Source organism: Coregonus lavaretus (genome assembly GCF_964263955.1).
Source record: "Coregonus lavaretus genome assembly, chromosome: 13".
NCBI lineage: Eukaryota > Metazoa > Chordata > Actinopteri > Salmoniformes > Salmonidae > Coregonus > Coregonus lavaretus.
In genome coordinates, this window is record NC_140000.1 from 43,590,925 (window position 1) to 43,613,784 (window position 22,860).

At 43.6% G+C, this 22,860-nt stretch overlaps 4 protein-coding genes across 6 annotated transcripts in view; all 4 read right to left on the bottom strand.

Annotated features, from left to right (window-relative positions):
• The window catches only part of LOC311140446 (carbohydrate sulfotransferase 11), a 123,447-nt gene that overhangs the window by 56,658 nt on the left and 43,929 nt on the right, over positions 1-22,860 (bottom strand). The window lies entirely within an intron of this gene.
• On the bottom strand, positions 402-22,500 carry LOC311139264 (uncharacterized protein). Its single transcript, XM_084174153.1, has 4 exons — positions 22,075-22,500; positions 20,172-21,808; positions 4,899-4,932; positions 402-4,632 (listed from the first exon to the last, which is right to left on the bottom strand). The coding sequence occupies exons 2-4, from the start codon at positions 21,804-21,806 to the stop codon at positions 2,990-2,992; spliced, it is 3,312 nt and encodes a 1,103-aa protein (XP_084030279.1). The 5' UTR covers positions 21,807-21,808; positions 22,075-22,500; the 3' UTR covers positions 402-2,989.
• On the bottom strand, positions 9,358-12,485 carry LOC311140441 (E3 ubiquitin-protein ligase TRIM21-like). Its single transcript, XM_084175501.1, has 2 exons — positions 12,230-12,485; positions 9,358-11,969 (listed from the first exon to the last, which is right to left on the bottom strand). The coding sequence occupies exon 2, from the start codon at positions 11,965-11,967 to the stop codon at positions 10,327-10,329; it is 1,641 nt and encodes a 546-aa protein (XP_084031627.1). The 5' UTR covers positions 11,968-11,969; positions 12,230-12,485; the 3' UTR covers positions 9,358-10,326.
• LOC311140444 (E3 ubiquitin-protein ligase TRIM39-like) lies at positions 15,515-18,786 on the bottom strand. The gene has a single exon (XM_084175504.1). It carries the CDS (start codon positions 17,759-17,761, stop codon positions 16,073-16,075), a length of 1,689 nt encoding a protein of 562 aa, XP_084031630.1. The 5' UTR covers positions 17,762-18,786; the 3' UTR covers positions 15,515-16,072.

The window sequence follows — 22,860 nt, forward strand, 5'->3', positions numbered from 1 at the left end:
TCTTACAGAGGAACAGGATGACAAGGCTTCAGGTCAGTGAAATCCCATGAGAGAACAGAGGAGAGGAGAGGAGAGGAGAGGAGAGGAGAGGAGAGGAGAGGAGAGGAGAGGAGAGGAGAGGAGAGGAGAGGAGAGGAGAGGAGAGGAGAGGAGAGGAGAGGAGAGGAGAGGAGAGGAGAGGAGAGGAGAGGAGAGGAGAGGAGAGGAGAGGAGAGGAGAGGAGAGGAGAGGAGAGGAGAGGGAGAGGGAGAGGGTGAACTGTTGCAAGGGAGCAATGTCTATACCAGCAGCACAACACAGGAAGTTTCCACTGGCTCTGACCAGACAACACCGGCACATATACACAAACCAGCAAAGTGGCGCTGGAACACACACACACACACACACACACACACACACACACACACACACACACACAAAAGGACTAAGTGAGATCACACTAAGACCACACCCTGAGATAGCCGATTTAGATAAGAGGAGTGTGGGATATCTAATACCTCCACTATCCCATCTCTCCCTGCGTCAAGAAAATGTTGCAGGCGGCGGAGAAAATATGTTGCAATTGAGCAATTGCAATTGAGCAATTCTACTCTTTTTATTTTGGTGCAGTTTTACAGCAAATCTCCTGCAATTCTACACAGAAATGTTAGCTGACATGAGCTAATTCAGTGACTAACAGTGACTAACGAGAAAAATAGCTAAACAAATTGTAAACAAATTTGGAAATTGCACCTTGTGTACTCTACTAGTCCAACTTCTCAACAGTAAATTGAGCCCCCGAGTGAAATCCTAAAAAACAAAACAATAATTTTTTGTTTTTGGAAATTGATCTGCGGCCCTATATGGTATGGATAAAAGGATTGACAGTCCAAATCCTGCTTCCATTCAGCCACAAGAATATTAGTGAGGTTGGGCACTGATGTTGGGCGATTAGGCCTGGCTCGCAGTCGACGTTCCGATTCATCCCAAAGGTGTTCAATGGGGTTGAGGTCAGGGATATGTGCAGGCCAGTCAAGTTCTTCCACACCGATCTCGACAAACCCTTTCTGTATGGACCTTGCTTTGTGCTTGGGGGCATTGTCATGCTGAATCGTCTAGAATGTAATTGTACGCTGTAGCATTAAGATTTCACTTCACTGGAACTAAGGGACCTAGCCCGAACTTTGAAAAACAGCCCCAGACCATTATTCTTCCTCCACCAAACTTTACAGTTGGCACTATGCATTTGGGCAGGTAGCGTTCTCCTGGCATCCACCAAACCCAGATTTATCCCTCAGACTGCCAGATGGTGAAGCGTGATTCATCACTCCAGAGAACACATTTCCACAGCTCCAGAATCCAATGGCGGCGAGCTTTACACCACTCCAGCTAACGCTTGGCATTGCGCATGGTGATCTTAGGCTTGTGTGAGGCTGCTCGGACATGGAAACCCATTTCATGAAGCTCCCGACTTACAGTTCTTGTGCAGACGTTGTTTCCAGAGGCAGTTTGGAACTCGGTAGTGAGTGTTGCAACCGAGAACAGACGATATTACGGGCTACGCGCTTCAGCGGTTCCGTTCTATGAGCTTGTGTGGCCTACCATTTCGCGGCTGAGCCGTTGTTGCTCCTAGACGTCTCCACTTCACAGTAACAGCACTTACAGTTGACCGGAGCAGCTCTTGCAGGGCAGAAATCTGACAAACTGACTTGAACAAGTGGCATCCTATGACAGTGCCACGTTGAAAGTCATTGAGCTCTTCAGTAAGGCAATTCTACTGCCAATGTTTGTCTATGGAGATTGCATGGCTGTGTGCTCAATTTTTTACACCTGTCAGCAACGGGTGTGGCTGAAATAGCCGAATCCACTCATTTGAAGGGGTGTCCTGCATTCTACGTTTTGCAGAAAAAAATATATAGTTGAGAAGTTTTACACGGTGATCATCAAAGTTAAAATATTTAAAAAACAGTGATTCGCGGTGACGTGGGAAGCAACAAAAACACCCTCCCTTGGGCTAGAAACTCATTGGCGGTTTTGAAAATCACTGTTTTTTAACTTTTAATCCTACCCTGTGATGTCACAGAGGAGCATTTTTTAGGACCTTTCTTCTGATCTTTTTAACCACAGATCATAGAAACGCACCGTTTTCACATAATATTATGTAGACACTGGTTTAGTGCTGGATATGATGAATATGATGTTGAATGGCCCTTTAACCCTTTACATGGCTGAACCTTTTCTCTCAGGTGCTTATTTACAATTGTTTCAAGTTTGTATTGATGGCATGGCATGGGTTTAATGTCAACAATCAGATGTCCTGTAAAATGTCTCTGTATTTCATCCCTCTTCATTCATTCATTCACTTATTATCTTACTCTATTCACAATGAATGTACAGACAGGCAGACAGAGAAGGTGCCATAAAAGGTGACCATTTGTAAAGCGTGAAAATGTATCTTTGATAATTGCGGTGATGAGACAGCAAAACCACAATATAAACAGACCATTTCCATATGATATCAACCTCAGACACCTCAGTATACCTCCACTATTACAAACTGATGTCATAGCCATCACTATTGTAAACATCTGGGACAGTAGGCCTAGAAAGAATACACATTTGGTCAATATTCAACTGGATTTTTTTTTCTAAAAACCATTAATTTTACTCTATGCCCATCCCAGTTCATTATAGCTAGGACCAACAGAGATATACAGTGCAAACAATACATCAGCTAAATATGCTTATATCTCATGATCAGAACTTCCTCAGAAATGTAACTCCCAGATACGAATCATACCTTGTTATGAGCCTTGAGAGATGTTCTTATATTTTACAATGCAGCTGCATGAGGATACTCATCATCTCTAACAGACTGACATGAGGCTGATGACAACAAACAACAACCACGTCAGTAATAATATTACAGTGAAATATTCTCTCTGATGTAGGACAACAGATGAAGATAATTCTAAAATGTACACATTTTTGTAGATTTTCAGGTTAAAAGTCATTCTGTCTGATTGACAGGAGTGATGATGAGAGGGGCAGAGTTTTTACCACCTTCATTCATACAGGGACAGAAGTATGGATATAGTTTCTCAGTGAAGGTACAGCCAGTGTAAGAGTAGATATGAGACCTGGCCTCCACATCATAAAAGGAGACCTGACCCTCCTCATAATCCACAAACACTCCCACCTTCTGGGGCTTCTCTCTCAGGGAGAGCGTGATAGTGGGGGAGTTACAGGCTGAGTACTTACTCCCATCCCTCAGAATCACAGTCCAGTATCCATCCTCAGGGCTTAGTGTGATCTGCCCCTTCCTGTTGATGGACTCTCTGGCCACTCCTAAATCCCACTTAGACTTCCCCTTGACCGTCACCTCGTAGTAAAATCTCCCTGAGGAGAAGCCCTCCTTTCCTAAGATACAGGAACCTGTAACAAACCTCTTTGGGTTGTCAGGGAGATCCTGTTTTGTATCTCCATGTTTCACTTGTTTTCTATCCTCAGACATGATGAGTTTGGGATGTGCTGTATCAGGGTCCAGAGTCACATCCACTGCATACTGCTGAATCCTCTTCAACTCAGCAACACACAACTTCTTAACTTCACTCATAATGGTCTCCTCCACTTGAGACACAGCTCTCCTCACTGTCCCCAAACACAGATCACTATGAACACTGATCTCAGACCAGTCTCTGATGGGTGGAGGGGTGCCCAGGGATGGGAAGCTCTGGAGGAGGTGGAGGTGGTCCTCAGTGTGTGAGAGCTGCTCCAGCTCAGTGCTTCTCCTCTTTAGCTCAGTGATTTCCTGCTCCAGCTCTTTAATGAGCCCTTCAGCCTGCCTCTCTGCTGCTCTCTGCTTCTCCTCAATCACCTCAATGAGCTCAGCCTGGCTTCTCTCAATGGAGCGCACCAGATCAGTGAAGACCAGCACACTGTCGGATATCTCTCTCTCTGCCTCTCTCTTGCTGAGATCCACTGTGTCTTTGAACTCCTTCACCTTCTGCAGTCTCTCCTGGATCATCTGTTGCACTTCTGCCTCAATCTTCCCCAACTGAGCCTTGCTCTCTCCATACTCTTCCTCTAGAGGGACAGTGTCATGAGTCATGTGGTCTGTCTCAGTGCAGAACTGACACACACACATCTGGTCACTCCTACAGAACAGCTCTAGAGGTCTGTCATGCTTCTTACACATCCTGTCTTCCAGGTTCTCCACAGGGTTGATCAGCTTGTGTCTCTTTAAGGCTGCAACTCTCTGATGAGGCTCCAGGTGAGTCTCACAGTAAGAGGTCTGACACACCAGACAGGACTTCTGGGCCTTGAGCTTCATCCCAGTGCAGAAGTCACAGGGAATATCTAGGGGTTGAGCAGGACATTGTTCTGGGCTGCTGGTAGCTTTCCCCTGAAATGACTTCCTGAACTGAGCAGCCATCTCAGAAATGAAAGTATTGACAAACAGATCTGGTCTCTTATCACATGTTTTTTTACACATTGGACACTGGCACAGGTCACTGGTATCCCAGTACTTTGTGATACAGGCCTTGCAGAAGTTGTGTCCACATGGAATGGTGACCGGCTCAGTGAACACATCCAGACAGATAGAGCACAGGAACTGCTCTTTAGACAGGAGACTGCTGGAGGTGGCCATATCTAGACAGAGACCAAAGGTGAAACCATAAAGCATTTATTGGAATCAGTCAGCTCTTTATAGATTCAGCTTTAGAGTTGTCAATATTGTCTTATGTGATTATATTAACACATCTTGATACATGATGTTACAACATAGATAAAATACCTATAACCATAGAATGAAAAGTGTAACATACCATAGAATCTGGATTTTAAAAAATAGGAAATATACACGGTAAACACAGTAAATCTTCAACTTAACTTTCCATGTCAATCTTTCTACTCACCTGTATGTTTTCGTGGATGATATCTCTGTCCTTTCTGTTTTTGGTGTCAATGAGTAGGAGAGTCAGCGTATAGTCTGAATGTAAAGCTATTTAATAGAGATTTCTGAGGTGCTGGAGAGTTTGGTCCTGTACACAATATACTGTACTGTATGTCTCTCTACTTTAGTTTCAGTTCAGCAAAGTGACGTTAATAATGCTCCTCCCCACCAGATACTGCTGTGAGGTTCTCTTCCTGGAACAGTTAACCCTTTACATGGCTGAAATTTGTAACTGATTATTTTTAATTGTCATACTGATTAAAACAGTATTGAATAAACCAGGACTAAAGTCACTACAGCTTTCACATTACTGTTCCTAGAATCACAATGTTTGAATCACTGCAGTCAACACACACACACACACACACACACACACACACACACACACACACACACACACACACACACACACACACACACACACACACACACACACACACACACAGTGTAGAGGACTGAGGGCAGTCTGTCTCTGACCCCCACTGCTCCTCTCCACTCCCACAGCCTGGCATTCACAGGCCACACAGGCATAAAGCTGACAGTTTACCAATCACACACACACATGCACCATTGCAGGGGCATCACTCACATTACGATCCACCTGATTCTACAGCACCAGCTCCCATCATCAGACTGCCAGGAGAGAACACAATACATTCTGCAGGAAGAGTTAACCTCTCTTTCTCATACTAAACTCACCTGTAACTCCCCCTCCTCTCTTCCCTCTCTTCCCTCTCTCTGAATGATAGAACCAGGAACCACCTGACATGAACACTGCTCTGTGGCCACACACACTATAAACCCTGACAAGGTTACTGTTTTATGGGGTAAAATCATATTTTCCACAAAGGGCAGACCAGGCGGTGTGAGTTTTCCATGGTGCCATTTATGAGGAGCAAGACCAGACAGAGAGCTGCCTGAAACCCTCTTACAGAGAAACAGGATGACAAGGCTTCAGGTCAGTGAAATCCCATGAGAGGGCAGAGACAAAACAGAGGAGAGGAGAGGAGAGGAGAGGAGAGGAGAGGAGAGGAGAGGAGAGGAGAGGAGAGGAGAGGAGAGGAGAGGAGAGGAGAGGAGAGGAGAGGAGAGGAGAGGGAGAAGGAGAAGGAGAAGGAGAAGGGAGGAGAAGGAGAGGGGAGGAGAGGGTGCACTGTTGAAAGGGAGCAATGTCTATGGCAGCAGCACAACACAGGAAGTTTCCACTGGCTCTGACCAGACAACACAGGCACATATACACACACCAGCACAGTGGCGCTGGAACACACACACACTGTCAGGGTTGGTGGAATCAGGCGCAGGACACACAGAGGTTTCGAACAGACGTCTTTAGTGAAGTCCAAAGAACAAGCCACACACGGCAACAGGCAACAGGCGAACTTTACGCAACACGGTAAAGTAAACACAAGGCGCACAAAGTGCGGAACTCTCTCTCAAAACACAAAATACAGAGAGAACTGAAAAACGGACTAGCACACAACGTGACAATAAACAATTACACACAACACCTGACCAAACTCAAGAGAACTAAATAGGACGCATAATGAACACTAATAAGGAACAGGTGTAACAAAACAGACAAAACCAATCAAACATAGAAACATCGAACGGTGGCAGCTAGTACTCCGGAGACGACGACCGCCGAAGCCTGCCCGAACAAGGAGAAGGAGCAGCCTCGGCCGAAACCGTGACACACACACACACACACACACACACACACACACACACACACACACACACACACACACAAAAGGACTAAGTGAGGTGACACTGACACCACACCCTGAGATAGCCGATTTAGATAAGAGGAGTGTGGGATATCTAATACCTCCACTATCCCATCTCTCCCTGCGTCAAGAAAATGTTGCAGTTTTAAAGCAAGTTTGCTGCAAGTCTACACATTTTGCCATGGGGCGGAGAAAAGATGTTGCAATTTAGCAACATTTTACCATGGGCTGATTTTTTTTGTGTGCAGTTTTACAGCTAATCTCCTGCAATTCTACACAAAAATCTTAGCTGACATGAGCTAATTGAGTGAAGAATTGCTAAACAAATTGTAACCAAATTTGGAAATTGCACCTTGTGTACTCTACTAGTCCAACTTCTCAACAGTAAATTGAGCCCCCGAGTGAAATCCTAAAAAACAAAACAATAATTTTTTGTTTTTGGAAATTGATCTGCGGGCCTACAAAATGTCCGGCCCACGGGCTGCCAGTTGCCCATCCCTGATATATGGTATGGATAAAAGGATTGACAGTTCATTATGTCAGCTATAGGCTACATTGTGGTTTACTAGACATTAATTGTTTACTAACAATGGAGTGAACCAATATACTATTTTGAGGTTCTCAATTATATTATTCAAGAATCAATGGATATAGAGTAGGGCTCTCCAACCCTGTTCCTGGAGAGCTACCATCATGTAGGTTATCTAGCACACCTGATTCTAATAATTAGCTGGTTGATAAACTGAATAAAGTTAGTTACAACTGGCCTTGAAACGAAAACCTACAGGAGGGTAGCTCTCCAGGAAAAAGGTTGGAGAGCCCTGCTATAGATAATTCATTTAAATGTTCAAACAGCTGTAAACACAATTGTGGGACTTAAGATTATTGCATTTTTCGCACTCTTTATAACCTGCAACAATTGCCACATTCTCATGGATATTGCTAAAAATAGAAGTTTAGAGATGTCCCACTAAAATAATGGTGAGAAAGACATTTTATGCTTAGGGCATTGCGTTAGTGTTTAGAAAAGTAAAATGTCTCCCTTAATTTTTTAACCAAAGGATGACAAATTTAACTTCGGTTAACTGCAGATAAAACAGGAGAATTCATAAACATGATAAAGTGCCCCCTGCCTCTGCACTCACCTGCATGTCTTGGTGGATCGGTGCTTTCTGTTAGTGATGTCAAAAGAGACCGAAGACCAGACGTACACTTCTGTATACATTTTTTTTGTTTGAAAGACTGCAAGATAAATGTCTTTCCATGTTAGTTTCACTGTTGAAGAATCTTCTTCTTCTTCTTCTTCTTCTGTATAATTACAGTCCTCAAACAAGCGTTAAAGGTGCATGCCACTGTAATCCATTCCTTCTCACTCTCATGTCCACAATACCAGTGTCAACGTACACTACATGACCAAAGGTATCTGGACACCTGCTCCTATGGAGTTGGTCCCCTTTGCTGCTATTACAGCCTCCACTCTTCTGGGAAGGCTTTCCACTAGATGTTGGAACATTGCTGCGGGGACTTGCTTCCATTCAGCCACAAGAATGTTTGTGAGGTCTGGCCGATTAGGCCTGGCTCGCAGTCGGCGTTCCGATTCATCCCAAAGGTGATCAATGGGGTTGAGGTCAGGGATATGTGCAGGCCAGTCAAGTTCTTCCACACCAATCTCGACAAACCATTTCTGTATGGACCTTGCTTCCGCATGGGGGCATTGTCATGCTGAAACAGGAAAGGGCCTTCCCCAAACGGTTGCCACAAAGTTGGACGCACAGAATCGTCTAGAATGTAATTGTATGCTGTCGCATTAACATTTCCCTTCAATGGAACTAAGGGACCTAGCCCGAACCGTAAAAAACAGCCCCAGACCATTATTCCTCCTCCACCAAACTTTACAGTAGGCACTATGCATTTGGGCAGGTAGCGTTTCCCTGGCATTAGCGAAACCCAGATTAATCCGTCGGATTGCCAGATGGTGAAGCGTGATTCATCACTTCAGAGAACACGTTTCCACAGCTCCAGAATCCAATGGCGGTGAGCTTTACACCACTCCAGCTAACGCTTGGCATTGCGCATGGTGATCTTAGGCTTGTGTGAGGCTGCTCGGCCATGGACACCCATTTCATGAAGCTCCCGACTTACAGTTCTTGTGCAGACGTTGTTTCCAGAGGCAGTTTGGAACTCGGTAGTGAGTGTTGCAACCGAGAACAGACGATATTACGGGCTACGCGCTTCAGCGGTTCCGTTCTATGAGCTTGTGTGGCCTACCATTTCACAGCTGAGCCGTTGTTGCTCCTAGACGTTTCCACTTCACAATAACAGCACTTACAGTTGACCGGAGCAGCTCTAGCAGGGCAGAAATGTGACAAACTGACTTGAACAGGTGGCATCCTATGACAGTGCCATGTTGAAAGTCATTGAGCTCTTCAGTAAGGCCATTCTACTGCCAATGTTTGTCTATGGAGATTGCATGGCTGTGTGCTCAATTTTATACACCTGTCAGCAACGGGTGTGGCTGAAATAGCCGAATCCACTAATTTGAAGGGGTGTCCTGCATTCTCCGTTTTGCATAAAAATATATATAGTTGAAAAGTTTTACACGGTGATCATCAAAGTTTAAATATTTCAAAAACAGTGATTCGCGGTGACGTGGGAAGCAACAAAAACACCCTCCCTTGGGCTAGAAAATCATTGGCGGTTTTGAAAATCACAGTTTTTTTACTTTTAATCCTACCCTGTGATGTCACAGAGGAGCATTTTTTAGGACCTTTCTTCTGATCTTTTTAACCACAGATCATAGAAACGCACCGTTTTCACATAATATTATGTAGACTGGTTTAGTGCTGGATATGATGAATATGATGTTGAATGGCCCTTTAACCCTTTACATGGCTGAACCTTTTCTCTCAGGTGCTTATTTACAATTGTTTCAAGTTTGGATTGATGGCATGGCATGGGTTTAATGTCAACAATCAGATGTCCTGTCATATTTCTCTGTCTTTCATTCCTCTTCATTCATTCACTCACTTATTATCTTACTTCTATTCACAATGAATGTACAGACAGGCAGACAGACAAGGTGCCATAACAGGTGACCATTTGTAAACACTTGAAAACTGATCTTTGATAATTGCGGCGATGAGACAGCAAAACCACAATATAAACAGACCATTTCCATATGATATCAACCACAGACACCTCAGTATACCTCCACTATTCCAAACTGATGTCATAGCCATCACTATTGTAAACATCTGGGACAGTAGGCCTAGAAAGAATACAAATTTGGTCAATATTCAACTGGATTTTATTTTCTAAAAACCATTTGACTCTATGCACATCCCAGTTCATTATAGCTAGGACCAACAGAGACATACAGTGCAAACAATACATCAGCTAAATATGCTTATATCTCATGATCAGAACTTCCTCATAAATGTTACTCCCAAGATACGAATCATACCTTGTTATGAGCCTTGAGAGATATTTTCATATCTTCCAATGCTGTTGCATTCTGTAGGATACTCATCATGTCTAACAGACTGACATGATGCTGATGACAACAAACAACAACCATGTCAGTAATAACATTACAGTGAAATATTCTCTCTGATGTAGGACAACAGATTTAATGTACACATTTTAGTAGATTTTCAGGTTAAGTCATTCTGTGTGATTGACAGGAGAGATGATCAGAGGGACAGAGTTTTTACCACCATCATTCCTGCCAGGGGAAAAGTATGGATAGAGTTTCTCTGTGAAGGTGCAACCAGTGAAAGAGTAGATATGAGACCTGGCGTCTACATCATAAAAGGAGACCTGACCCTCCTCATAATCCACAAACACCCCCACATTCTGGAGCTTCTCTCTCAGGGAGAGGGGGACACTGGGGCTAGAAAGAGCCTTGTACTCATTTTCATTCCTCAGCCAGACAGTCCAGTATCCATTCGCAGAGCTCAGTGTGATCTGCCCCTTCCTGTTGATGGACTCTCTGGCCACTCCTAAATCCCACGTAGACTTCCCCTTGACCGTCACCTCGTAGTAATATCTCCCTGAGGAGAAGCCCTCCATTCCTAAGATACAGGAACATGTAACAAACCTCTTTGGGTTGTCAGGGAGATTCTGTGGTTTGTCTCCATGTTTCACTTGTTTTCTATCCTTAGACATGATGAGGTAGGTATATGCTGTATCAGGGTCCAGAGTCACATCCACTGCATACTGCTGAATCCTCTTCAACTCAGCAACACACAACTTCTTAACTTCACTCATAATGGTCTCCTCCACTTGAGACACAGCTCTCCTCAATGTCCCCACACACAGATCACTGTGAACACTGATCTCAGACCAGTCCTTGGTGGGTGGAGGGGTGCCCAGGGATGGAAAGCTCTGGAGGAGGTGGAGGTGGTCCTCAGTGTGTGAGAGCTGCTCCAGCTCAGTGCTTCTCCTCTTTAGCTCAGTGATTTCCTGCTCCAGCTCTTTAATGAGCCCTTCAGCCTGCCTCTCTGCTGCTTTCTGCTTCTCCTCAATCACCTCAATGAACTCAGCCTGGCTTCTCTCAATGGAGCGCACCAGATCAGTGAAGACCTGCACACTGTCTGATATCTCTCTTTCTGCATCTTTCTTGCTGAGATCTACTGAGTGTTTGATCTCCTGAACCTTCTGCAGTCTCTCCAGGATCATCTGCTGTACTTCTGCCTCAGTCTTCCCCAACTGAGCCTTCCTCTCTCCATACTCTTCCTCTAGAGGGACAGTGTCATGAGTCATGTGGTCTGTCTCAGTGCAGAACTGACACACACACATCTGGTCCCTCCTACAGAACAGCTCTAGAGGTCTCTCGTGCTTCTTACACATCCTGTCTTCCAGGTTCTCCACAGGGTTGATCAGCTTGTGTCTCTTTAAGGCTGCAACTCTCTGATGAGGCTCCAGGTGAGTCTCACAGTAAGAGGTCTGACACACCAGACAGGACTTCTGGGCCTTGAGCTTCATCCCAGTGCAGATGTCACAGGACACTTCTACAATTATGGCAGGGCATTGGTCTGAGCTGCTGGTAACTTTCACTTCAACTGTCTGCCTGAACTGAGCAACCATCTCAGAAATGAAAGTATTGACAAACAGATCTGGTCTCTTATCACATGTTTTTTTACACATTGGACACTGGCACAGGTCACTGGTATCCCAGTATCCACTGATACAGGCCTTGCAGAAGTTGTGTCCACATGGAATAGAGACAGGCTCAGTGAACACATCCAGACAGATAGAGCACAGGAACTGCTCTTCAGACAGGAGACTGCTGGAGGTGGACATATCTAGACAGAGACCAGAGGTGAAACCATAAAACATTTTGAATCAGTCAGCTCTTGATATATTCAGCTTTAGAGTTGTCAACATTGTCTTATGTGATGATATTACCGAATCTTGATACAGGATGTTATAACATAGATAAGTCCTATAACTGTAGGATAAAAAGTGAAGCATACCGTAGAATCTGGATAAATAAATCAAGAAATATACACGGTAAACACAGTAAAGCTTCAACTTAACTTTCCATATCAATCTTTCTACTCACCTGTATGTTTTTGTGGATGATATCTCTGTCCTTTCTGTTTGTGGTGTCTAAGGGTAGGAGAGTCAGCATATAGTCTGAATGTATAGCTATTTAATAGAGATTTCTGAGGTGCTGGAGAGTTTGGTCCTGTACACAATATACTGTATGTCTCTCTACTTTGGTTTCAGTTCAGCAAAGTGACGTTAATAATGCTCCTCCCCACCAGATACTGCTGTGTGGTTCTCTTCCTGGAACAGTTAACCCTTTACATGGCTGAACTTTGGAACTGATCATGTTTTATTGTCATACTGATTGAAACAGTATTGAATAAACCAGGACTAAAGTCAATACAGCTTTCACATTACTATTCCTAGAATCACAATGTTTGAATCACTGCAGTCAACACACACACACACACACACACTGTGTAGATGACTGAGGGCAGTTTGTCTTTGACCCCCACTGCTCTCCACTCCCACAGCCTGGCATTCACAGGCCATGCAGGCACCAATCAAAAACACACTAACATACACACCCGCACTACAGCACCAGCTCCCATCATCAGACTGCCAGGAGAGAACACAATACATTCTGCAGGAAGAGTTAACCTCTCTTTCCCATACTAAACTCACCTGTAACTCCCCCTCCTCTCTTCCCTCTCTCTGAATGATAGAACCAGGAACCACCTGACATGAACACTGCTCTGTGGCCACACACACTATAAACCCTGACAAGGTTACTGTTTTATGGGGTAAAATCCTATTTTCCACAGAGGGCAGATCAGGCGGTGTGAGCTTTCCATGATGCCATTTATGAGGAGCAAGACCAGACACAGAGCTGCCTGAAACCCTCTTACAGAGGAACAGGATGACAAGGCTTCGGGTCAGTGAAATCCCATGAGAGAACAGAGGAGAGGAGAGGAGAGGAGAGGAGAGGAGAGGAGAGGAGAGGAGAGGAGAGGAGAGGAGAGGAGAGGAGAGGAGAGGAGAGGAGAGGAGAGGAGAGGAGAGGAGAGGAGAGGAGAGGAGAGGAGAGGAGAGGAGAGGAGAGGAGAGGAGAGGGAGAGGGTGAACTGTTGCAAGGGAGTAATGTCTATGCCAGCAGCACAACACAGGAAGTTTCCACTGGCTCTGACCAGACAACACCGGCACATATACACAAACCAGCAGAGTGGCGCTGGAACACACACACACACACACACACACACACACACACACACACACACACACACACACACACACACACACACACACACACACACACACACAAATGACTAAGTGAGGTGACACTGACACCACACCCTGAGATGGCCGATTTAGATAAGAGGAGTGTGGGATATCTAATCCCTCCACTATCCCATCTCTCCCTGCGTCAAGAAAATGTTGCAGTTTTAAAGCAAGTTTGCTGCAAGTCTACACATTTTGCCATGGGGCGGAGAAAAGACGTTGCAATTGAGCAATTCTACTCTTTTTATTTTGGTGCAGTTTTACAGCAAATCTCCTGCAATTCTACACAGAAATGTTAGCTGACATGAGCTAATTCAGTGACTAACAGTGACTAACGAGAAAAATAGCTAAACAAATTGTAACCAAATTTGGAAATTGCACCTTGTGTACTCTACTAGTCCAACTTCTCAACAGTAAATTGAGCCCCCGAGTGAAATCCTAAAAAACAAAACAATAATTTTTTGTTTTTGGAAATTGATCTGCGGCCCTATATGGTATGGATAAAAGGATTGACAGTCCAAATCCTGCTTCCATTCAGCCACAAGAATATTAGTGAGGTCGGGCACTGATATTGGGCGATTAGGCCTGGCTCGCAGTCGGCGTTCCGTTTCATCCCAAAGGTGTTCAATGGGGTTGAGGTCAGGGATATGTGCAGGCCAGTCAAGTTCTTCCACACCGATCTCGACAAACCATTTCTGTATGGACCTTGCTTTGTGCATGGGGGCATTGTCATGCTGAATCGTCTAGAATGTAATTGTACGCTGTAGCATTAAGATTTCACTTCACTGGAACTAAGGGACCTAGCCCGAACTTTGAAAAACAGCCCCAGACCATTATTCCTCCTCCACCAAACTTTACAGTTGGCACTATGCATTTGGGCAGGTAGCGTTCTCCTGGCATCCGCCAAACCCAGATTTATCCCTCAGACTGCCAGATGGTGAAGCGTGATTCATCACTCCAGAGAACACATTTCCACAGCTCCAGAATCCAATGGCGGCGAGCTTTACACCACTCCAGCTAACGCTTGGCATTGCGCATGGTGATCTTAGGCTTGTGTGAGGCTGCTCGGACATGGAAACCCATTTCATGAAGCTCCCGACTTACAGTTCTTGCGCAGACGTTGTTTCCAGAGGCAGTTTGGAACTCGGTAGTGAGTGTTGCAACCGAGAACAGACGATATTACGGGCTACGCGCTTCAGCGGTTCCGTTCAATGAGCTTGTGTGGCCTACCACTTCACGGCTGAGCCGTTGTTGCTCCTAGACGTTTCCACTTCACAATAACAGCACTTACAGTTGACCGGAGCTGCTCTAGCAGGGCAGAAATCTGAGAAACTGACTTGTTGAAAAGGTGGCATCCTATGACAGTACCACGTTGAAAGTCATTGAGCTCTTCAGTAAGGCAATTCTACTGCCAATGTTTGTCTATGGAGATTGCATGGCTGTGTGCTCAATTTTTTACACCTGTCAGCAACGGGTGTGGCTGAAATAGCCGAATCCACTCATTTGAAGGGGTGTCCTGCATTCTACGTTTTGCAGAAAAAAATATATAGTTGAGAAGTTTTACACGGTGATCATCAAAGTTAAAATATTTAAAAAACAGTGATTCGCGGTGACGTGGGAAGCAACAAAAACACCCTCCCTTGGGCTAGAAACTCATTGGCGGTTTTGAAAATCACTGTTGTTTTACTTTTAATCCTACCCTGTGATGTCACAGAGGAGCATTTTTTAGGACCTTTCTTCAGATCTTTTTAACCACAGATCATAGAAACGCACCGTTTTCACATAATATTATGTAGACTGGTTTAGTGCTGGATATGATGAATATAATGTTGAATGGCCCTTTAACCCTTTACATGGCTGAACCTTTTCTCTCGGGTGCTTATTTACAATTGTTTCAAGTTTGGATTGATGCCATGGCATGGGTTTAATGTCAACAATCAGATGTCCTGTAAAATGTCTCTGTATTTCATCCCTCTTCATTCATTCATTCACTTATTATCTTACTCTATTCACAATGAATGAACAGACAGGCAGACAGAGAAGGTGCCATAAAAGGTGACCATTTGTAAAGCGTGAAAATGTATCTTTGATAATTGCGGTGATGAGACAGCAAAACCACAATATAAACAGACCATTTCCATATGATATCAACCTCAGACACCTCAGTATACCTCCACTATTACAAACTGATGTCATAGTCATCACTATTGTAAACATCTGGGACAGTAGGCCTAGAAAGAATACAAATTTGGTCAATATTCAACTGGATTTTATTTTCTAAAAACCATTAATTTGACTCTATGCCCATCCCAGTTCATTATAGCTAGGACCAACATAGATATACAGTGCAAACAATACATCAGCTAAATATGCTTATATCTCATGATCAGAAATTCCTCAGAAATGTAACTCCCAGGTACGAATCATACCTTGTTATGAGCCTTGAGAGATGTTCTTATATTTTACAATGCAGCTGCATGAGGATACTCATCATCTCTAACAGACTGACATGATGCTGATGACAACAAACAACAACCACGTCAGTAATAACATTACAGTGAAATATTCTCTCTGATGTAGGACAACAGATGAAGATAATTCTAAAAGTACACATTTTTGTAGATTTTCAGGTTAAAAGTCATTCTGTCTGATTGACAGGAGTGATGATGAGAGGGGCAGAGTTTTCACCACCGTTACTGCAAGGGAAAAAGTATGGATATAGTTTCTCTGTGAAGGTGTAGCCAGTGTAAGAGTAGATATGAGACCTGGCCTCCACATCATAAAAGGAGACCTGACCCTCCTCATAATCCACAAACACCCCCACCTTCTGGGGCTTCTCTCTCAGGGAGAGCGTGATAGAGGGGGAGTTACAGGCTGAGTACTTACTCCCATCCCTCAGAATAACAGTCCAGTATCCATTCTTAGGGCTCAGTGTGATCTGCCCCTTCCTGTTGACAGACTCTCTGGCCACTCCTAAAATCCACTTAGTCTTTCCCTTGACCATCACCTCATAGTAATATCTCCCTGAGGAGAAGCCCTCCATTCCTAAGATACAGTAACATGTAACAAACCTCTTTGGGTTGTCAGGGAGATTATGTGGTTTGTCTCCATGTTTCACTTGTTTTCTATCCTCAGACATGATGAGATTGGGATGTGCTGTATCAGGGTCCAGAGTCACATCCACTGCATACTGCTGAATCCTCTTCAACTCAGCAACACACAACTTCTTAACTTCACTCATAATGGTCTGCTCCACTTGAGATACAGCTCTCCTCACAGTCCCCACACACAGATCACTGTGAACACTGATCTCAGACCAGTCCTTGGTGGGTGGAGGGGTGCAGAGGGATGGAATGCTCTGGAGGAGGTGGAGGTGGTCCTCAGTGTGTGAGAGCTGCTCCAGCTCAGTGCTTCTCCTTTTTAGCTCAGTGATTTCCTGCTCCAGCTCTTTAATGAGCCCTTCAGCCTGCCTCTCTGCTGCTCTCTGCTTCTCCTCAATCACCTCAATGAGCTCAGCCTGGCTTCTCTCAATGGAGCGCACCAGATCAGTGAAGACCTGCACACTGTCTGATATCTCCCTCTCTGTGTCTCTCTTGCTGAGCTCTACTGAGTGTTTGATCTCCTGAACCTTTCTAAAATGTGTATCCATCTTCTGTTCTACCTCTGCCATAATTTTCCCCAACTGAGCCTTCCTCTCTCCATACTCTTCCTCTAGAGGGACAGTGTCATGAGTCATGTGGTCTGTCTCAGTGCAGAACTGACACACACACATCTGGTCCCTCCTACAGAACAGCTCTAGAGGTCTGTCATGCTTCTTACACATCCTGTCTTCCAGGTTCTCCACAGGGTTGATCAGCTTGTGTCTCTTTAAGGCTGCGACTCTCTGATGAGGCTCCAGGTGAGTCTCACAGTAAGAGGTCTGACACACCAGACAGGACTTCTGGGCCTTGAGCTTCATCCCAGTGCAGAAGTCACAGGACACTTCTCCAGGTTTGGCTGGGCGTTGGCCTGGACTGCTGGTAGCTTTCCACTGAACTAATTTCCTGAACTGAGCAACCATCTCAGAAATGAAAGTATTGATGCGAAGCTCAGGTCTCCTGTAGAATTTCTCCTTACACATGGGACACTGGCACAGGTCATTGCTATCCCAGTACTTTGTGATACAGGCCTTGCAGAAGTTGTGTCCACATGGAGTGGAGATAGGCTCAGTGAACACATCCAGACAGATAGAACACAGGAACTGCTCTTCAGACAGGAGACTGTTGGAAGTGGCCATATCTAGACAGAGACCAAAGGTGAAACCATATCTGTTATAGTTCTTGATCATTTAATCTTTATCGTCATCATGGCTTTATTGGATGATACTAACCAATCTTAAAACATGGTTTTACCTTGAAGTGTGACATTATATGTAGCCTACAAGCACCATTAAAGGCTCACTGTGATATTTACAGCGGTACACCATTTAGTTTGCTATAAAGTTGAGGGGTGGGGCTGGAGAAGTGCAACCACTTTCAAATTCATAGCTACTGTATGGATAAAAGGACTGACAGCCCATGACGTCAACATCAACATAAATTGAAGCTATACATTGTTTGATTACAAAGACATTCATTGTTTATAAACAATGGAGTAACCCAACTTACTATTTTCTAGGGTATCAATTATATTATTCAAGAAATTATGTCTATAGATAATTCATTTCAATGATCAAAAACAGATGTCAATATCACAGATAATTGTGGGCCTTCAACATTTTTAATAGCTATTCGATATTAGAGCTTTTTTCTCTGCATCAATCACCACCTGTATGGACATTACTAACATGGAAGTTTAGAGATATCCCACTAGAAGATGTGACAAATTCGTATTTTCATCGTGCCTGTGTTTAGAAAAAGTAAAATGTCGGCCAAAATATTTTTACCAAATGATGACAGGTTTTAACAGGAGGAAACGTAAACAAGATATCGTCACCTGTCCTCTGTACTCACCTGCATGTGTTTGTGGGTCTGTTTGTGGTGTCAAAAGAGAATCACAGAAACAGGGTCTACTGTAGAGATTTATTTAGTTTGAAAGACTTTGCGAGCTAAATGCCTTTCAAGTTTAGTTTCACTGTCGATACAGTTTTGTTTCATTTCAGCAAAATGACGTGAAAATGCTCCTCCCCACCCAATACTGCCAGATGATGTATCTTCATGGAACAGAGTTAACCCTTTACATGGCTGAGTACTCTTTCTCTCTGGTGCTAATTTACAATTGTTTAGAATAGTTTGAATTTATGGCATTATGGGTTAAATGTCAAGAGTCAGATGCATTATTTACCGACCTCTATCATATTTATTTATCTCTCTCTTTCATTCCTCTTTCACCCACTATTTATCTCATTCTATTCACAATGAATGTCATTAATATTATTACAGGTGCAGACAGGCAGACAGACAAGGTGCCATAGCAGGTGCCTTTATTTGTTGAAGGTCCAATGCAGTTGTTTTTATCTCAATATCAAATCATTTCTGGGTAACAATTAAGTACAGTACTGAGATTATTTTGAATTACAATGGTCAAAAAGAAACAAAAATAGCTTCTTAGCAAAGAGCAATTTCTCAAGTAAGAATTTTAATAGGACTGTCTGGGAGTGGTCTGAGTGGGAGTGGAAAAACTGAAAACTAACTGTTATTGGCAGAGAGGAACTCTTTCTTATTGGTCTATTCACTAATTTACCGCCTCTTGATGTCACCAGGCAGGCAAAACAGACTGAAATTTCAGATGGTCTTTTCAAACAGCTCTTACACTAAAAGGGCATGAATCATTTTCACAGAATTATTCTAACCTCAGTGTAGAAATATATATAAAACAAAGGAAAATTAAGTTTTTGACTGCACTGGGCCTTTAAGCGGGAAAATTGATATTTGATCATTGTGGTGATGAGACAGCAAAACCACAAAATAAACAGATCATTACACACAACCATATCATCAGGTAGATTTTCCTTTTTTACAAAAAGTATATCCAATGTAATCACATTTTGCAGAAGCTCTTATCCAGAGCAACTTACAGTAGTAAGTGCATACATTTTCATATATATTTTCTTTCTTACTGGTCCCTTGTGGGAATTGAACCCACAACCTCAGTATCGCAAGCACCATGCTCTACCAACTGAGCCTCACAGGGCCAATTATGCATTCAATTACATCAACTACCACATACTGTACATTTCCATATGATATCAACCCGTTAGCATACTGCCACTATTCCAAACTGATTTCATAGACATCACTATTCTAAAAAATGTGGGACAGTACTAGATAGAATGCCAATTTCATCTCTATTCAAATTGATTTTATTTATTACAATTTTACTCCATGCACAGTTTTCATTAGAGCTAGTCAGGATCAACAGAGATATACAGTGCAAACAATAACTAGCAACAAACACACAGCATGTAGTGCTGATATGATGTAATGATTTGAACCTCATCTGAAATGGAACTCCCAGATGTGAAGTCATACTTTATGAGTGACATTGTGTGGTGTTGACTGTGTTTGTTGTGTCTGCTTTGTTTGTTGATGTTCATTTTTTTATGTTGTGTGAAAATTGTATCACAAAAAATATTTTATTATGAGCACGGAGAGATTTGGTAATATATTACATTGCTGCTGGATAATCATCATGTTAATGATTCATTCTAAATTAACAAATGTGACTGGTCAGTTAGATTTTCAATTTAAAACTCATTCTGTCTGATTGACAGGAGTGATGATGAGAGGGGCAGAGTTTTTACCATCTTCATTCAAACAGGGACAGAAGAATGGATATAGTTTCTCTGTGAAGGTGTAGCCAGTGTAAGAGTAGATATGAGACCTGGCCTCCACATCATAAAAGGAGACCTGACCCTCCTCATAATCCACAAACACTCCCACCTTCTGGGGCTTCTCTCTCAGGGAGAGCGTGATAGAGGGGGAGTTACAGGCTGAGTACTTACTCCCATCCCTCAGCCATACAGTCCAGTATCCATTCTTAGGGCCCAGTGTGATCTTCCCCTTCCTGTTGATGGACTCTCTAGCGACTCCTAATATCCAGTCAGTCTTCCCCTTGACTGTCACCTCATAGTATAATCTCCCTGAAGAGAAGCCCTCCTTTCCTAAGACATTTACAATCATATCAAACCTCTTTGGGGTATTAGGACGATTCGTCCGTGTGTCTCCATATCTCACTTGTTTCCCATCATCAGACAGTATGAGCCAGGGGCTTGCTGTATCAGGGTCCAGAGTCACATCCACTGCATACTGCTGAATCCTCTTCAACTCAGCAACACACAACTTCTTAACTTCACTCATAATTGTCTCCTCCACTTGAAACACAGCTCTCCTCACAGTCCCCACACACAGATCACTGTGAACACTGATCTCAGACCAGTCCTTGGTGGGTGGAGGGGTGCAGAGGGATGGAATGCTCTGGAGGAGGTGGAGGTGGTCCTCAGTGTGTGAGAGCTGCTCCAGCTCAGTGCTTCTCCTCTTTAGCTCAGTGATTTCCTGCTCCAGCTCTTTAATGAGCCCTTCAGCCTGCCTCTCTGCTGCTTTCTGCTTCTCCTCAATCACCTCAATGAGCTCAGCCTGGCTTCTCTCAATGGAGCGTACCAGATCAGTGAAGACCTGTATACTGTCTGATATCTCTCTCTCTGTATCTCTCTTGCTGAGATCTACAGCTTGTTTGATCTCCTGAACCTTCTGCAGTCGCTCCTGGATCATCTGTTGAACCTCTGCCTCATTCTTCCCCAGTTTAGCTTTCCTCTCTCCATACTCTTCCTCTAGAGGGACAATGTCATGAGTCTTGTGGTCTGTTTTCAAACACAAGACACAAAGACATGTCTGATCCGTCCTACAGAACAGCTCTAGAGGTCTGTCATGCTTCTTACACATCCTGTCTTCCAGGTTCTCCACAGGGTTGATCAGCTTGTGTCTCTTTAAGGCTGCGACTCTCTGATGAGGCTCCAGGTGAGTCTCACAGTAAGAGGTCTGACACACCAGACAGGACTTCAGGGCCTTGAGCTTCATCCCAGTGCAGATGTCACAGGACACTTCTACAATTATGGCAGGGCATTGGTCTGAGCTGCTGGTAACTTTCACTTCAACTGTCTGCCTGAACTGAGCAGCCATCTCAGAAATGAAAGTATTGACAAACAGATCTGGTCTCTTATCAAATGTTTTTTTACACATTGGACACTGGCACAGGTCACTGGTATCCCAGTATCCACTGATACAGGCCTTGCAGAAGTTGTGTCCACATGGAATAGAGACAGGCTCAGTGAACACATCCAGACAGATAGAGCACAGGAACTGCTCTTCAGACAGGAGACTGCTGGAGGTGGCCATATCTAGACAGAGACCAAAGGTGATACCATAAAACATTTGGAATCAGTCAGCTCTTGATATATTCAGTTTTAGAGTTGTCAACATTGTCTTATCTGATTATATTAACAAATCTTGATACATGATGATACAATATAGATAAAGTCAGATAAACATAGAATGAAAAGTGTAACATACTGTAGAATCTGGATATATAAATAAGGAAATATACACCGTAAACACAGTAAAGCTTATCTTCAACTTAACTTTCCATGTCAATCTTTCTACTCACCTGTATGTTTTTGTAGATGATATCTCTGTCCTTTCTGTTTGTGGTGTCAAAGGGTAGGAGAGTCAGCGTATAGTCTGAATGTATAGCTATTTAATAGGGATTTCAGTGCTGTAGAGTTTGGTCCTGTACACAATATACTGTACTATATGTCTCTCTACTTTAGTTTCAGTTCAGCAAAGTGACGTTAATAATGCTCCTCCCCACCAGATACTGCTGTGTGGTTCTCTTCCTGGAACAGTTAACCCTTTACATGGCTGAAATTTGGAACTGATCATTTTTTATTGTCATTGATTAAAACAGTATTGAATAAACCAGGACTAAAGTCAATACAGCTTTCACATTACTCTTCCTAGAATCACAATGTTTGAATCACTGCAGTCAACACACACACACACACACACACACACACACACACACACACACACACACACACACACACACACACACACCGTGTAGAGGACTGAGGGCAGTTTGTCTTTGACCCCCACTGCTCTCCACTCCCACAGCCTGGCATTCACAGGCCATGCAGGCACCAATCAAAAACATACTAACATACACACCCGCACTACAGCACCAGCTCCCATCATCAGACTGCCAGGAGAGAACACAATACATTCTGCAGGAAGAGTTAACCTCTCTTTCTCATACTAAACTCACCTGTAACTCCCCCTCCTCTCTTCCCTCTCTCTCTGAATGATAGAACCAGGAACCACCTGACATGAACACTGCTCTGTGGCCACACACTATAAACCCTGACAAGGTTACTGTTTTATGGGGTAAAATCAT

Bases quoted from the DNA above. Each gene is read 5' to 3' on its own strand.
- LOC311139264 (XM_084174153.1), bottom strand. From the start codon at position 21,806: ATGGCCACCTCCAGCAGTCTCCTGTCTGAAGAGCAGTTCCTGTGCTCT. The intron at 4,933-20,171 runs GAATGAGTTTTA...CACCAAAAACAG, and splicing joins TCACTCCTGTCAATCAGACA to AAAGGACAGAGATATCATCC. The intron at 4,633-4,898 runs GTGAGTAGAAAG...GTCTCTGTCTAG, and splicing joins TCATCCACGAAAACATACAG to ATATGGCCACCTCCAGCAGT.
- LOC311140444 (XM_084175504.1), bottom strand. From the start codon at position 17,761: ATGATCAAGAACTATAACAGATATGGTTTCACCTTTGGTCTCTGTCTA.
- LOC311140441 (XM_084175501.1), bottom strand. From the start codon at position 11,967: ATGTCCACCTCCAGCAGTCTCCTGTCTGAAGAGCAGTTCCTGTGCTCT.